Here is an 18,081-nt window from a genome sequence, read left to right on the forward strand (position 1 = left end):
TACAATGTACGCACTATGTTAATTCGAAGAAAAACAACTTCTCTCTTCATGTGAGTAGTCGTGAGTCTGGAGGTTAGCTAACTCTGCCTCAGGAAGCTGTGTGTTTATTAATATACAATATCATAGCGGGTGTGTATTTTAGATGGGATTTATCATCATCTCCCCTCTGTCTTAAATTGGTTATTCATTTTGTGTACTGTATGTAGGGGAGAGTTGTGAGTTGAGGCATTTTTTCCATTCAGCATTACTCCCGCAAGGGAAATATAGTATTTTTTTCTAACAAAGATATTTACATATATTTCAAGATGTTGTGTATCCCTGGAAATAATCAGAATTCATGTAAATTGAGCCGCAGGACTGCATATGTTAAACCGACACGCATTTCTGTGCTGATTGAAAAATTACCACTACTTTTATCATCATTTTTCAAGCACAATTCAACACAATCACAATTGATTTTTTTGTATTTTTATTATTTTAAGCATTAACACAGCCTTAACACCTAACAAACACTGTATTTTTTTTTAAACACTTTTAATATAGGCCAGGCCCTGTTTTTGACCTTGTATCCCAGTGATAATCCCTTGCATTATGCCTTGGAAAAAAACACTTCAATTTGCCATTGGCTCAACCATTGGCTCAATGTACCCCATGACTATTGGCTCAACTTAACCCAAGGCAAATATTTTGTCTATAGCCCAAACAGCTACAAGGATGCACTTTCATGCTAGGTTTAGGACCTCATATTCAAGCTTATAAAGACCCCCAACTGATTTATAGAACAATCTGAAAATTATCTACTTTGGTTTAGATACAAGCATCATGATACCTCTAACACAGTAAATTAATATGACTTGGTGAAAATCCGTTTTTTGGACCAAACTTGCTTACCACTTTTCCCATGTGGTTTCTTCCTTCACAAACTCCATAAAATGATGAACTCTTTTTAAATATATGGTCAACATTTTTACATTTTCATTTTATTAATTTAGCACAAGCTCTTATCCAGTGTGACTTACAGTTTGTGCATTCATAGCTACTGTAGGTGGGACAACCACATATCACAGTCACAGTAAGTCAATGTTTTAAATAAAGTAGCTGTAAGTGAAGTCAGAGCTAGTAAAGGGGGGAAAAAGTCAAGTGCGAGTGTTAGTTCACAAAATTGTTATTTATGGGAGGACTTTATGGTTTCCTAGAAACAAGGATGGCTCAACTTACCCCTTTGGCTCAACTTACCCCACTCTCCCTTATGTATCTGTGTAATATTGATCCCTTATGTTGAGAGATTTCTTTAGTAAACGATAAACTTGTGATCACAAAAAGAGTAAAAAATACATGGGTATTGCATAATAAAACAGATAGTCAGATGTTTTCTCTTTTATGAGAGTTAAAATGCATGGTTCTCTCCTGGATACTCTTCAATCAGTCCTCTCTTGGCCACAACTCCCATTCAGTCCAGTGGGGTAGTCAACTTAATCAACACAAATACTACTAAATACTGGTAGATATTTACATAGAAAAATAACTACATCTTCAGGAATTGAATGTATTGATGTCTTTCATGTGGTTGACTACAAATAATACATGTGTCAGATATTAGCTCCATAAGTCATAGGTCCATAAGTGTTTTCACTGAAGGCACAACATCTTGAGCAATAGCAGTAGATTGGCCAATCTATGCAACCAGATACACTTATCAATGCCACATCAGAAACATATTGTTTTGTGTTAGTATTGGGACATTCCACAGTAAGAGAATACAACGATGCAACTATCGTTGTATTAGGACGATGTTTAACAATTTCCACTGAAAACATTTCAAAAACACTGAAACGTTTCAAAAACACATTTGCTTGAAGAACACTGCAGATGCAAAGTTTAGTAAAAGAAGGATGGCACAAACAGGACAAACCGTTATTCTGTTACCAAACTTTGCATCTGCTGTTCTTCAAGTAAATGAGTCAGTGGAAATGGTTTAAAGTAGTCCTTGAACATAGAGTTGTATGGTTGAACTTTGCAGTCATTGTTTTTGTTTGGCATGCGTTTTAAAGTGAAAAGTCTCAGCATCATTCTGTCAAAGTGGAATTGCCTTATCGTTAATAAACTCTATTAGTGTACCGTGCCAAGTGATTGCAAAGTATGTGATCGAACATTTTAGCTTCAAGTGACATTTTCTATTGGACAATCAATGAATTACAATGACCATATTGTCAACTCCTGACCTGCAGTGTTGCAGTAAGTTGAATTGTGTGTATTGGGCAACAATATGGACTTGTATAGGTACTGAGTTGCTGTGTAATAACACTCCAATGTTGTGGCTATGACAGCTGCACCCTTAAAATATATAAAAACATGCAAGTGCAGAATAGAAACATAATGTAAGGTATTTATATCATTGCTACACTAGACTGAGATAGCGTACTACAAGAGCCTTTTCATACCGATACACCTCTACTTTTCAGACCATGAAAGGTGTGAAGACTAGTTATGATAGTGAATGGTGAGTGATAAACAGAAATGCTCAAAGCTGTATAGAAATACTTGATAAGATTAGTTCATTCATAATGGAGTGCATATATTTATATTTTGTTATGCTAGAAAAGTCACAAAACTTTATGATGTTGATGTATTGGGTATGTGTCCTTTACTCATCTCCTATGCTTCATTGCTATCTTTAGGTGAAATGACTGATTTTCAATTAGTTCACCCCCCCCCCCCCCCCCAAAAAAAAAATATTTGGAGAAAAAAAATACTGAGTTCTATTATTTTATGAGATCCACTCTTACTCGGTATTCCCATCTTATCAACGTACAATACAGTGGTCTGTAAACCACTGAACAAACTGCCTACCACTTGTCCCAAGGATTGCATGAGAGCATGGTTGGGGACACATTCTCACAGCTTCTCAAGGCACCTGGTTTCTACTGTATGTCTTTTCTTCTTAGACTGTTTACTACTTGGCTGTGGGAACACTAGAGTGTCCGGTTCCAAGAAGTCCCTCACCCTTTCTCCCCCATTTAGAACACTGGATGGGTACTGGATGTGTCACTAAGAGTCTCAAGGCAGAGGTCATATTCTCCTCCCCAGAAACTCTGAAAGCCAATGGTCTTTTATTCCAGAGAAAGTTGTTGTACAGATATGGTCTGTCTATCTGTCTGTCTGTCTATGATCTTTTTATTTAGACTATTTATTTACACTTTTTATTTAGACTACGGGACAAAATCATTAAAGATTACTTTGTCTGCAATAATTATGACCTTTGGTTTATCTTTCTAAGAAATGGTGATGTTCAAATGTATTTGTTTAAATCACTGTTTAATTGATTGGTGGTTTGTTTGTCTCTCAGTTGGAGTAAACATTTAACAAATAATGTCATATTGTCATATTGTGTTTCCACACTCATTACTTTTTTAATTGACTTGTAAAATGTTGATTGGCTACAGCTATATAAGACAAATATAGTAGTAATTAGTGATTTGAAATATGGAGTCAATGTGGTTTAGAATGAGGTCTATCTTTATGTTTGTCCTTAGTTATCAAACCTGCAGTCTTGCTTAAGTCAGTTCCATCAAATAATTTTAAAGGCCTAATTCCACTTCAAATGATAACCAATTGGTTTGGAATTTACCCTTACTTTGCAATCATCTTCTTAATTAACCAGCTCCTGGTACTTCTCGGATCTCAGGAAGCGGCCGAAGGAGTCCTTCTCCATCAGAGCATAAATTCTCTTCTGGGCCAGGTCAAAGGTTGTGGAGGAAAGGTCAACCAGGTTCCTCAGGGTCACATCCTTGGTGTAATGATCAATGTTCACCTTAAGGGAGGAAAAGTGAGAAGTATGGGAGGGAGGAGAGAGTCAGACAGTCAGAGAGAGAGAGAGAGACGGAGACAGGAAGGATAAGGTAAGTCTGGGCTTCCACAACAAATACAACAATAGTACACATTTGCTTGCCACGTTTTCTGTCACCTCTCTGGGTCCCTCGGTCTGGATGAAGTCCTCATAGATCTTTCTGGCTTTCACAGTCATCTTCATGGGAGACTTGGTCTTTTTGAAGTTCTCACAGGCCACCCAGAACTCAATGTTCTCCTCACTGAACTCAGAGCGCAGGAAGCCACGGAACATGGCCAGGCCATCTGGGAGACGGAGAGATAGAGGAGATGGGAATATTAAATGATCAGAGAGAGAGTGAGTGGGGGAAGAGGGAAAAAGAGCAGAGAGCAAAGAGCAAAGAGAGAGAAAGTAGAGACAGAGTGAAATAGAGAGACAGTGAGTTGTTCCCATATTTTAACACAGAGGGCATTTGGCCAATCCTCCAACATCTCCCCTGAGTCCTGAATTCCAGAGACATGCTGCCACTGTGCCTCTGTTATGATAGGATGATGATAAGCTCCAATGGCTGAGTGTTTACAATATCAGAGTTGGGGGTTGGATTCTTACATGGCCCGCTAATCCTCAATATGTGTTGCTGAAGTGAAAACACAATGGGCCTGACTGTATATACAGTATACTGATCAAACATATAAGACAACATGTAAAGTGTTGGTCTCATGTTTCATAAGGTATAATAAAAGATCCCAGAAATGTTCCATAAGCACAGAAAGCTTATTTCTCTCAAATGTTGTTTACAAATGTGAATAAATCCCTGTTAGTGAGCATTTCACCTTTGCCATTTCTCCTGACAGGTGTGGCATATCAAGAAGCTGATTAAACCACATGATCATACATATGTGTACCTTGTGCTGGGGACAATTAAAGGACACTTTAAGATGTGCAGTTTGTCACACAACACAATGCCACAGATGTTTCAAGTTTTGAGGGAGCGTGCATTTGGCATGCTGACTGCAGGAATGTCCACCAGAGCTGTTGCCAGAGAATTTAATGTTCATTTCTCTACCATGTAACCACGCCAGCCCAGGACCTCCACATCCGGCTTCTTCACCTGCGGGGTTGTCTGAGACCAGCCACCTGGACGGCTGATGAAAGTGAGGAGTACTTCTGTCCATTATAAAGCTCTTTTTGTAGGGAAAACCTCCTTGGCCTATGCCCTCCCAGGCCCACCTATGGCTGCGCCCTTGCCCAGTCATGTGAAATTCATAAATTAGGGCCTAATACATTGTTTTCAATTAACTGATTTCCTTATATGAACTGTGACTCAGTACATTTGTTGAAATTGTTGCATGTTGCTTTTATATTTTTGTTTAGTATAAATAAATGACCAGAACCCTGATCCAGCAACTTCCCTTGACTCAGAAATAAGAAAAAACACCTGACCTCTTTTTGGAAAAATCTCTTTGCTTTCATCTATCCAGGGACTCTACTATAGTGGGATTGCAGAGAGCTGAAGCGCATAGAGTGTAAAAATCATCTGTCCTCGGTTGCAACACTCACTACCGAGTTCCAAAATGCCTCTGGAAGCAATGTCAGCACAATAACTGTTCATTGGGAGCTTCATGAAATGGCGAAGCAGCCTCATACAAGCCTAAGATCACCATGCGCAATGCCAAGCGCCAGCTGGTGTGGTGTAAAGCAAGCTGCCATTGGACTCTGGAGCAGTGGAAATGTGTTCTGAGGAGTGATGAATCACGATTCACCATCTGGCAGTCCGACGGATGAATCTGGGTTTGGCGGAAGGCAGGTGAACGCTACCTACTTGAATGCATAGTGCAAACTGTAAAGTTTGGTGGATGAGGAATAATGGTCTGGGGCTGTTTTTCATGGTTTGGGCTAGGCCCCTTAGTTCCAGTGAAGAGAATCTTAACGCTACAGCATACAATGACATTCTAGACGATTCTGTGCTTTCAACTTTGTAGCAACATTTTGGGGAAGGCCCTTTCCTGTTTCGGCATGACAATGCCCCTGTGCACAAAGCGAGGTCTATACAGAAATGTTTTGTTGAGATCGTGTGGAAGAACTTGACTGGCCAGCACAGAGCTCTGACCTCAACCCCATCAAACACATTTGGGATGATTTGGAACACAGACTGAAAGCCAGGCCTAATCGCCCAACCTCAGTGCCCGTCCTCACTAATGCTCTTGTGGCTGAATGGAAGCAAGTCTCCGCAGCAATGTTCCAACATCTAGTGGCAAGCCTTCCCAGAAGAAAGGACATTATTATAGCAGGAAAGGGGGGACCAACTCCCCATTACTTCCCATGATTTTGGAATGTGATGTTCAACGAGCAGGTGTCCATATACTTTTGGTCAAGTAGTGTATCTGTATTCAATAGACGGTTCTGATTGAAAAGTGTTTTTTTTTTGCAGCATGGAGCAGTTCCCAGGAAAACATTTAATGCAATTGTTAGATGCTACCACACCCACCTCCAAATCAAAACATACTGTAGATGTCAATGTTTGCTCGCACATGCTCCGTTTTACTTCCTGTCTGGCAGCATGGTGCCTGTATTGCGACGCTGATTAGCTAGGACAAACAGGTGTGAAACACAGGCGAGCGCAGAAAATGAGAACACAATATGAAATTCATGTTTGGTTTTGATTTGGAGGAGGGTGGTAGCATCTAAAATTTGGATTTAATATGAAACAGCAAATGTGTTTTCAAGGCTTACTTACTTAATACAGACTTTAGGTTCACAGATGGATTATAAAATGTTAGTTCTCCCAGGAGATCTCTCTGCATAACGATAATGAATACCATCAGACTTAATGTTAATTCTAGTCGGTCTGCTCAGTATTTCGTGTAAAGTATCATATGATTGAGTTAAGAAACATATGGTTTTCTAGAAGACCTCATGGCTTTTCACAAGGACTTATTTGGTGTGTGTGTGTGTGTGTATTTCTGGGCGTACTTACAGCTGTTGGTCAGCACATGGTCCAGGGACTCACGCCACTGAGCAGCCTCTTCAGGAACGGGCCTGTTCAACACACAAACACAATATAACAGTTAAACAACACACACCTTACCCTTGATTAAACAGTTTGTGACCCACAGCCTATTAATACAGCACCCTGTAAGGTCATTGAGGTTTAGAGGTCCTCGATTGTTCTCCCCCTAATACACACACACACACACACACATACACACACACACACACACACACACACACACACACACACACACACACACACACACACACCCTGCAGCAAAACCTACATCAAAGCCATTCATAACAAAGTAATCAGATCAAAGTTGTGTACATACAAAACGTGGTGACCACGTCGTTATCTAATTTAATAACCATATTTTATTTGCTCCTGCCAAACCCCTCTCAATAACCATAAGCTGTGAAATACAGTTTGACAGAACAAACCCTACATCATTTGAAGTCACGTGAAGTCATATGGGTGTGATATTTATACCCAGGTTGTGAAGTCCCGCCCCCTCATAAATCACAAGATTTTGCCGCTAAGCATTTTGGAAACTAAGCATTGCCAAACTGTCCAGACCCACATCACCAGCCCCTCCCCACCAATACACACAATCACACAAACCTCCCTCCTGACTAACCCATCACAACTTCAAACATTGGACAATGTGTATTACCCAGACATGGAACCCCCATCCTAACTAACCCATCATACCAACCCCCACGTGTCACCATAGTCCCCAATACAATACCCCCTTTACCAACACAATAGTCTCTTTCACCCCACCAACACCTTTCACAACATATCTGCACACAGACACTAGGACCCCTTCTAACATCCGCAATACTGTAATCAGAACAGTGGGGTGTGATGTTTACATACAACACGTGGTAAAAAAACAAAAAAACACAAGGGTGTCATATTCATCTCCACTTTGTGAAGCCCTGGCCACCCAGAACAATGGGGTTGATATTTACATACAACACGTGGGTGTGATATTAACATCCTGGTGTGAAGTCACACCTGGGTGTGATTTTTAAATCATAGGCGGAAGCCCCCCCCCCATAAATCAACGAGATGAGGATTAAAGTTTCACAGAAGCCATCCTACAATAACTACTAACACGTATAGTACAAGCAAACACACAGCCAGAGATGTTAAGCTATTGATGGTAGCTCAGCATGGTGATAATAGTTTCCCATCAGCATGATACCTGCCATTGCATCAACTAGTGCGAGAGAGAGCCTTGCAGCATCTAACCATAATTGATGGCTGTACTACTGAGCTAGTAGGGAAAATAGTAATTATGTAAGAGGTTCCACAAGTAAGTGGATGATCTCTCTCGTTCTCATTATATTTTATCCAGAGTGAATTACAGGTGCAATTAGGGTTAAGTGCCTTGCTCAAGGGAACATCAAAAGATTTTTCACCTTGTAGCTGGTTTGAATCCCTGAGCTGACGTTTCAGTTACTGGTATATGGCCGAATACAAACAGTGTAGTCATTCCCTCCGCCAGGCAATCAAACAAGCGAAACGTCAATATAGAGACAATGTGGAGTCGCAATTCAACGGCTCGCACACAAGACGTATGTGGCAGGGTCTACAAACAATCATGTACTAAAAAATGAAAACCAGCCATGTTACAGACACCGACGTCTAAACACCTTGTTTGCCTGCTTTGAGGATAATACAGTGCCACCAAAGTGGTCCGCTACCAAGGACTGTGGGCTCTCCTTCTCCGTGGCTGACGTGAGTAAGACATTTAAACGTGTTAACCCTTGCCGCGTCCTCAGAGCACGCGCAGACCAGTTGGCTGGTGTGTTTACGAACATATTCAATCTCTCCCTATCTCAGTCTGCTGTCCCCACATGCTTCAGGATGGCCACCATTGTTCTTGTACCCAAGAAGGCAAAGTTAACTGAACTAAATGACTATCGCCCTGTAGCACTCACTTCTATCATCATGAAGTGCATTGAGAGACTAAACAAGGATCATATCACCTGCACCTTACCTGTCACCCTAGACCCACTGCAATTTGCATACCGCCACAATAAGTCCACAGACGATGCAATCGCCATAACACTGCACACTGCCCTATTCCATCTGGACAAGAGGAATACCTATGGAAGAAAGCTGTTCATTGACTACAGCTCAGCAGTCAAAACCATAGTACTCTCCAAGCTCATCTTAAGCTTGAGGCCCTGGGTCTCAACCCAACCCCATGCAATTGGGACCTGGACTTAGGAGGAACTATTGGATATAAGAGCAACGTCAACTCACCATCATTACGATCAGGAATACGACTTTCCCGAAGCGGATCCTCTGTTTTGCCCACCACCCAGGACAATGGATTGGATCCCAGCCGGCAAACCAAAACAAAGACGCCGTAAAAGGGGCAGACGAAGCGATCTTCTGGTCAGGCTCCGGAGACGGGCATATCACGCACCGCTTCCGAGCATACTACTCGCCAATGTCCAGTCTCTTGACAACAAGGTAGATGAAATCTGAGCACGGGTAGCATTCCAGAGAGACATAAGAGACTGTAACGTTATTTGCTTCACAGAAACATGGCTCACTCGAGACACGCTATCGGAGTCGGTACAGCCAGCTGCTTTCTTCACGCATCGCACCGACAGAAATAAGCATCTTTCTGATAAGAAGAAGGACGGGGAGGGGGGTATGCCTTATGATTAACGAGACGTGGTGTGATCATAACATCATACAGGAACTCAAGTTCTTCTGTCCACCTGACTTGGTATTCCTCACAATCAAATGTTGACCGCATTATCTACCAAGATAATTCTCTTCGATTATAATCACAACCACATATATTCCCCCCCAAGCAGACACATCGATGGCCCTGAACGAACTTCATTTGACTATGTAAATTGGAAACACATATCCCGAGGCTGCATTCATTGTAGCTGGGTATTTTAACAAGGCTAATCTGAAAACAAGACTCCCTAATTTCTATCAGCATATCGATTGTGCAACCAGGGCTTGTAAAACCCTGGATCATTGTTATTCTAACTTCCGCGATGCATATAAGGCTCTACCCCGCCCTTCTTTCGGAAAAGCTGATCACGACTCCATTTTGTTGCTTCCAGCCTATAGACAGAAACTAAAACAGGAATCTCCCACGCTCAGGTCTGTTCAACGCTGGTCCGACCAATCTGATTCCACACTTCAAGATTGCTTCGATCACGTGGACTTGGATATGTTCCGTATTGCGTCAAACAACAACATGACGAATACACTGATTCGGTGAGCAAGTTTATTAGCAAGTGCATCGGCGATGTCGTACCCACAGCAACTATTAAAACATTTCCAAACCAGCAGCATTCGTGCGAAACTGAAAGCACAAACCACTGCTTTTAATCATAGCAAGGTGACCGGAAACATGACTGAATACAAACAGTGTAGCTATTCCTTCCACAAGGCAATCAAACAACCTAAGCGTCAGTATAGAGACAAAGTAGAGTCGCAATTCAACGGCTCAGACACAAGAGGTATGTGGCAGGGTCTACAGTCAATCACGGATAACTAAAAGAAAACCAGCCCCGTCGCGGACCAGGATGTCTTGCTCCCAGACAGACTACAGCTCAGCATTTAACACCATTGTACCCTCCAAACTTGTCATCAAGCTCAAGATCCTGGGTCTCGACCCCGCCCTGTGCAACTGGGTACTTCCTGACTGGCCGCCCCCAGGTGGTGACGGTAGGTAACAACATCTCCACCCCGCTGATCCTCAACACTGGGGCCCCACAAGGGTGCGTTCTGAGCCCTCTCCTGTACTCCCTGTTCACCCACGACTGCATGGCCATGCACGCTTCCAACTCAATCATCAAGTTTGCAGACGACACTACAGTGGTATGCTTGATTCCCAACAAGGACAAGACGGCCTAAATGGAGGAGATGAGGGCCCTCGGAGTGTGGTGTCAGGATAATAACTTCACACTCAACGTCAACAAAACAAAGGAGATGATCGTGGATTTCAGGAAACAGCAGAGGGAGCACCCCCCTATCCACATCGACGGGACAGTAGTGGAGAGGGTAGTATGTTTTAAGTTCCTCAGCGTACACATCACGGACAAACTGAATTGGTCCACCGACACAGACAGCGTGGTGAAGAAGGCGCAGCAGCGCCTCTTCAACCTCAGGAGGATGAAGAAATTTGGCTTGTCACCAAAAGCACTCACAAACTTTTACAGATGCGCAATCGAGAGCATCCTGTCGGGCTGTATCACCGCCTGGTACGGCAACTGCTCCGCCCAAAACCGTACGACTCTCCAGAGGGTAGTAAGGTCTGCACAACGCATCACCGGGGGCAAACTACCTGCCCTCCAGGACACCTACACCACCCAATGTCACAGGAAGGCCATAAAGATCATCAAGGACAACAACCACCCGAGCGACTGCCTGTTCACCCCGTTATCATCCAGAAGGCGAGGTCAGTACAGGCGCATCAAAGCAGGGACCGAGAGACTGAAAAACAGCTTCTATCTCAAGGCCATCAGACTGTTAAACAGCCACCACTAACATTGAGCGGCTGCTGCCAACATACTGACTCAACTCCAGCCACTTTAATATTGTAAAAGTTGATGAAAAATGTATCACTAGCCACTTTAAACAATGCCACTTCATATAATGTTTACATACCTTACATTACTCATCTCATATGTATATACTGTACCCGATACCATCTACTGCATCTTGCCTACGCCGTTCTGTACCATCACTCATTCATATATTTTTATGTACATATTCTTCATTCCTTTACACTTGTGTGTATAAGGTAGTTGTTGTGAAATTGTTAGGTTAGATTAGTCGTTGGTTATTACTGCATTGTCGGAACTAGAACCACAAGCATTTCGCTACTCTCGCATTAACATCTGCTAACCATGTGTATGTGACAAATAAAATTGTATTTTATTTGACGCGCCGCCCCCGGTGGTGAAGGTAGGATACAACATCTCCACTTTGCTGATCCTCAACACTCCACAACGGTGCGTGCTCAGCCCCCCCCCCTGTACTTCTTGTTTACCCATGACTGCATGGCCATGCACACCTCCAACTCGATCATCAAGTTTGCAGATGACACAACAGTAGTAGGCTTGATCACCAACAACGATGAGACAGCCTATAGGGAGGAGGTGAGGTCACTCAGAGTGTGGTGTCAGAATAGCAAACTCTCACTCAACATCAACAAAACAAAGGAGATGATCGTGGACTTCAGGAAACAGCAGGGGGAGTACCCTCCTATCGAAGGACAGCAGTGGATAAGGTGGAAAGTTTTAAGTTCCTCGGCGTACACATCACTGACAAACTGAAATGGTCAACCCACACAGACAGTGTAGTGAAGGAGGCTGAAGAAATTTGGCTTGGCACCTAAAACCCTCACAAAATTTTACAGATGCACAATTGACAGCATCTTGTCAGGCTGTACCACCGCCTGGTATTGCAATTGCACTGTCCGCAACTGCACGGTTCTCCAAAGGGTTGTGCGGTCTGCACAACGCCCCACCGGAGGCAAATTACCTGCCCTCTAGGACACCTGCAATGCCCGATGTCACAGGAAGGCCAAAAAGATCATCAACGACAACAACCACCCGAGGCACTGCCTGTTCACCCTGCTACCATCCAGAAGGCGAGGTCAGTACAGGTGGATTAAAGCTGGGAACGAGAGACTGAAAAATAGCTTCCATCTCAAGGCCATCAGACCGTTAAACAGCCATCACTAACACAGAGAGGCTGCTGCTTACATACAGACTTCAAATCATTGGCCACTCTAATGAATGGATCACTAGTCACTTTATTAATGGCACTTTAATAATGATATTTACATACAGTGCCTTGAAAAAGTATTCATCCCCTTTGTATTTTTCTATTTTGTTGCATTACAAACTGTAAATTAAATAGATTTTTATTTGGATTTCATATGATGGACACACACAAAATAGTCCAAATTGGTGAAATGAAACAAATAACTTGTTTCAAAAAATAAATAAGAATTAGAAAACAGAAAAGTTGTGCGTGCATAGGTATTCACCCACAATTACCTTCAGAAGTCACATTTACCAATGTCAATTGACAAGGTTGGCAGTAGAGAAGTTTCTATATGTTTCCTTCCTTTGAGGAGCACAGAGATGTAACTGATGCACTCTGTAGCCATGCTGTTCTAAGGTGTTTGCGGGAGTGTGTGTGGGAGTGTGTGCGAGAGAGAGAGTATGTGTTAATGTTTGTGTATGTGAGGGCTGTCTGAGGGAAGGAGAAAGTTACACTACTCACTTCTGAAGCTTCTCTGGCTTCTTCTCTGGTTTCTCGGGGTAGGGGATAATCAGGTCAATGCCATTCTCAGGCTTCAGGAGGAGAACCCCCAACTTAGACTTGATCTCTTTAGCCCTGAGAAAGAAAACATAAGGAAGGGCATTAAGGATGATGCTGTAATTTTTTTAATGACACACATTCAGGAAATTGCCCTTGCTAGAAGCATGTGTTTCAGACATAAGGAAGTGGATGGCTGCAAACTTTCTACTTTTAAACTCGGACAAAACAGAGATGCTTGTTCTAGGTCCCAAGAAACAAAGAGATCTTCTGTTGAATCTGACAATTAATCTTAATGGTTGTAGAGTCGTCTCAAATAAAACTGTGAAGGACCTCGGCGTTACTCTGGACCCTGATCTCTCTTTTGAAGAACATATCAAGACCATTTCAAGGACAGCTTTTTTCCATCTACGTAACATTGCAAAAATCAGAAACTTTCTGTCCAAAAATGATGCAGAAAAATGAATCTATGCTTTTGTAACTTCTAGGTTAGACTACTGCAATGCTCTACTTTCCGGCTACCCGGATAAAGCACTAAATAAACTTCAGTTAGTGCTAAATACGGCTGCTAGAATCCTGACTAGAATCAAAAAAATTGATCATATTACTCCAGTGCTAGCCTCTCTAGACTGGCTTCCTGTCAAAGCAAGGGCTGATTTCAAGGTTTTACTGCTAACCTACAAAGCATTACATGGGCTTGCTCCTACCTATCTCTCTGATTTCGTCCTGCCGTACATACCTACACGTACGCTACGGTCACAAGACGCAGGCCTCCTAATTGTCCCTAGAATTTCTAAGCAAACAGCTGGAGGCAGGGCTTTCTCCTATAGAGCTCAATTTTTATGGAACGGTCTGCCTATGTCAGAGACGCAAACTCGGTCTCAACCTTTAAGTCTTTACTGAAGACTCATCTCTTCAGTGGGTCATATGATTGAGTGTAGTCTGGCCCAGGAGTGGGAAGGTGAACGGAAAGGCTCTGGAGCAACGAACCGCCCTTGCTGTCTCTGCCTGGCCGGTTCCCCTCTTTCCACTGGGATTCTCTGCCTCTAACCCTATTACAGGGGCTTAGTCACTGGCTTACTGGGGCTCTCTCATGCCGTCCCTGGAGGGGGTGCGTCACCTGAGTGGGTTGATTCACTGATGTGGTCATCCTGTCTGGGTTGGCGCCCCCCCTTGGGTTGTGCCGTGGCGGAGGTCTTTGTGGGCTATACTCAGCCTTGTCTCAGGATGGTAAGTTGGTGGTTGAAGATATCCCTCTAGTGGTGTGGGGGCTGTGCTTTGGCAAAGTGGGTGGGGTTATATCCTTCCTGTTTGGCCCTGTCCGGGGGTGTCCTCGGATGGGGCCACAGTGTCTCCTGACCCCTCCTGTCTCAGCCTCCAGTGTTTATGCTGCAGTAGTTTATGTGTCGGGGGGGGCTAGGGTCAGTTTGTTATATCTGGAGTACTTATCCTGTCCTATTCGGTGTCCTGTGTGAATCTAAGTGTGCGTTCTCTAATTCTCTCCTTCTCTCTTTCTTTCTCTCTCTCAGAGGACCTGAGCCCTAGGACCATGCCCCAGGACTACCTGACATGATGACTCCTTGCTGTCCCCAGTCCACCTGACCGTGCTGCTGCTCCAGTTTCAACTGTTCTGCCTTACTATTATTCGACCATGCTGGTCATTTATGAACATTTGAACATCTTGGCCATGTTCTGTTATAATCTCCACCCGGCACAGCCAGAAGAGGACTGGCCACCCCACATAGCCTGGTTCCTCTCTAGGTTTCTTCCTAGGTTTTGGCCTTTCTAGGGAGTTTTTCCTAGCCACCGTGCTTCTACACCTGCATTGCTTGCTGTTTGGGGTTTTAGGCTGGGTTTCTGTACAGCACTTTGAGATATCAGCTGATGTACAAAGGGCTATATAAATACATTTGATTTGATTTGATTTGAGTTAGAACAGTATAACGACCATAGTAATGGCTTTGGCTAATGCAGATTGTAGTCAGGAAAACCAAGTGAGCACAGATAGCTATAACCAATCAGTGAAGTTCGTGAAGTTGAAAAGCAATCAGCAACAGAGCAGAAGACCTACAGTACACTGTAAGACTTTTCTGTCATTTCAACAGTAAAACACTGTAAGATGCACAGTATACCGTAAATGTGTTCTACAGCATAGATTGCACTGCATTATGGGTAAAATGCTGAATAATACTGTTATTAACTGTAATTAGGGAGCCTCCTGTAAAAAGTACTCTAATATATTGTACTTTTTTTTTTTTTTTTTTACAGTAATAGCTTATGCCTACTGTAGATTCAAATGATTCATTTCAGGTGCCATCTTCATGCTGATGGGTGAGACATGAAGCTCAGGGTTTTTAATAAATATAATCTTGAAGCAGCTGTGAAGTGGAATAATATTTTCAGATGCTGCTGGGTAGGTACCTTGCCTTGTCTATAAGCAGATTTATAAACAAATAAGGGCATTAAAACCTCTTACTTCTACCCCCTCCTTTTTCGAACATTCTGTTAAAAATCGCGCAACTTTTCAGCGTCCTGCTACTCATGTCAGGAATATAGTATATGCATATGATTAGTATGTGTGGATAGAAAACACTCTGAAGTTTCTAAAACTGGTTAAATCACGGCTGTGACTATAACAGATCGTGTGTTTCATTGAAAAACGCAAGAAAAACTGCTCTCTGAAAGCTAAAAATAATTTCCATAAGTCACTTTCATGGGTTGTTAAAAGGGGACAAAATGTAATATCGACCTGCATGCAATTCATACAAATTCCACACGATGTCGCCATTGTCGTCATTTTCAATGGAATTTTTTGTTGGAAAATCCAACTATCTGGATTCCGTTTCTTCCGGTCTCCACCAGGATGTTTTCAATGTGGACATTGGCAGCCATTGATTTGCAGACGAGGAGCTATTGAATATACATCGCCCTGTAATCATTTTGATAGATTATAAACGTTTACTAATACCTAAAGTTGGATTACAAAAGTATTTCGAAGTGTTTTGTTAAAGTTTATCGTCGACTTTTTTAATTTAAAAAAATGACGCAGCGTTTAAAAACAATGTTTTTTTCTGAATGACACAGCTTCCATAATTGGCTGTTTTGATATTGTTATATTCTTGTGAATTCTATGGTTTTTACTAGATTACTTGTAGTTTTTCATGTTGTTTGTCTGTAATATTTGTAATGACTTGGTGCTGCCTATCTTGGGCAGGACGCTCTTGAAAAAGAGATTTTAAATCTCAATGAGTCCTTCCTGGTTAAATAAAGTTTAAATAAAATAAAATTGCTAGCCAATGTTGAATTACTGCATGTTTCCTTAGCTAGCCTAGCTAGATAGCTGGCAAATGTTTGCTAGCTACCTACCTCAAGTTGACAAAAGCCATTTTGGTCATGTATCTTAAATCCAGGATTTTTGATCAACTGGTAGCTGTTGTCTAATTGCTTTGAGTGATGAGCAGTTTTCAGCGAATGCATATTGGAAAAACAGCCAATGAGTTCTATTGCTATATTTGCCAATTATTTATGAACATCCTTTATCAAAAAATACTGCTCCGAGTAATAGTTTGATTTAATAAATTAATATGCATAACTCAATATATAAGTTATAAATCATGTATGCATGATACTGGTATGTATCAATCCTCCCTTTTGCCAGAAACAGGGCAGTGCAGTATATCATACTGATTTCTCTTAGCTTTTTTGGTCTAATCTGCTTCTTAATAAGTTAATCACCAGAGGATGACAAAGAGCACAAACTGTACCTCTTTTTTGCTTTTAAGTTTGGCAAAATCTTCCTGTCTTGCAGGTGGAAGAAATAGCTGAGTCTGGACTGCAGTAGTGGAATACAGTCAGCAAGATGCTAACATTAAGCCATTAAGATCTTATCAGATCATGGAACAATACCTATCTCAATACCTATCTCTGCAACTGGAACCTTTCAACTTTTTAGACAGTTGAAAGATTTTGGAAGAGTATTTAATCAAGTTTCCATTTATCGTACATGTTTTGCAAAAAGTAGAAAAATGATTTAATGAAGAACTATATTCACAATTAACTTCATTACCATACAGCATATGTCAATGACTTCAGCATGAAAAATTAACTATGAATAAAGAAATCTGATTTTAATTACAGACCAAACATTTTCCGACTAAGAAATCAGCCTCAGAAACTTGTGATGTGATATCTCTGGGGTTATTTCAGGCAAGCTACAGTAGGAGCGATTACCCTTTCAGAGAGCAGAAGCGCATATTGCTTTTGGTATCTCACCTTTCCAGACATGATTGGGGTAATGCAGCTAATCCTCGACACATTTTCTGTTTTTCTTTTGATGTGTTGTTGAGTGAGTCCACCACCGTAAGATTCCCTTTTTCTTTTTGACTTTGTCTTCCAGCACTCTTGAGGAGTTTATATACATAGTGCCTATTGGCTCAGTGCCAAGAGCATAAGCCAATGAAATGGAGGCCTGCAACTGCAGGAAGAAAAGTCAGGGTCAGCTGGATGAGAAGTGGTCTGGTAGAACTGGGATGGCTGGAAGTAGAGGTTAGTCCCTAACCACAAATCTGGGACCAGATGCTTAAATTTACAAAGGTAAAAAAAAGTTGCACTGAACTGAACCATTGATCAGGTGGTGAAGAGCAATGTGTCAAGTAATTAAGCAGGCTTTTAACAGCCTATTAACACTCAAATCAAGATTACTTTCGATTATCTTTCTCAATTAGCAAAACATGGAAGTGAATTCAACTTGAGGTATAGACTGCAAGTAGGGGGTCCTAGTACTGGCATGAACTCCAGCGGAGCTGGAAAAACATGTTTCCGATAAACATTATCTATGTGAGCAATGCATGCATGGCTTTTTCAACCATCACACAAAGCAAACATCATTAGCTATAAATAGGAAAGGTTCAGTCACAGATATCCTGTCTACAGCTGTTGA

General features: G+C 42.0%; 1 protein-coding gene across 1 annotated transcript; it reads right to left on the bottom strand.

The window, feature by feature from the left end:
• Positions 1 to 452: 452 nt before the first annotated feature.
• On the bottom strand, positions 453 to 17,563 carry LOC139406722 (regulator of G-protein signaling 5-like). The gene is made up of 5 exons (XM_071149679.1): positions 17,415 to 17,563; positions 13,107 to 13,220; positions 6,804 to 6,865; positions 3,965 to 4,131; positions 453 to 3,811 (listed from the first exon to the last, which is right to left on the bottom strand). Exons 1-5 carry the CDS (start codon positions 17,456 to 17,458, stop codon positions 3,650 to 3,652), a joined length of 549 nt encoding a protein of 182 aa, XP_071005780.1. The 5' UTR covers positions 17,459 to 17,563; the 3' UTR covers positions 453 to 3,649.
• Positions 17,564 to 18,081: the final 518 nt, after the last annotated feature.

Source organism: Oncorhynchus clarkii, chromosome 4 (assembly GCF_045791955.1).
Source record: "Oncorhynchus clarkii lewisi isolate Uvic-CL-2024 chromosome 4, UVic_Ocla_1.0, whole genome shotgun sequence".
Classification (NCBI taxonomy): domain Eukaryota; kingdom Metazoa; phylum Chordata; class Actinopteri; order Salmoniformes; family Salmonidae; genus Oncorhynchus; species Oncorhynchus clarkii.

Coding starts and splice junctions, on each gene's coding strand:
- LOC139406722 (XM_071149679.1), bottom strand. CDS start 17,458: ATGTGTCGAGGATTAGCTGCATTACCCCAATCATGTCTGGAAAG. Junction 13,221..17,414: donor CCCCAATCATGTCTGGAAAG/GTGAGATACCAA, acceptor TTTCTTTCTCAG/GGCTAAAGAGATCAAGTCTA. Junction 6,866..13,106: donor AAGCCAGAGAAGCTTCAGAA/GTGAGTAGTGTA, acceptor TGTGTTGAACAG/GCCCGTTCCTGAAGAGGCTG.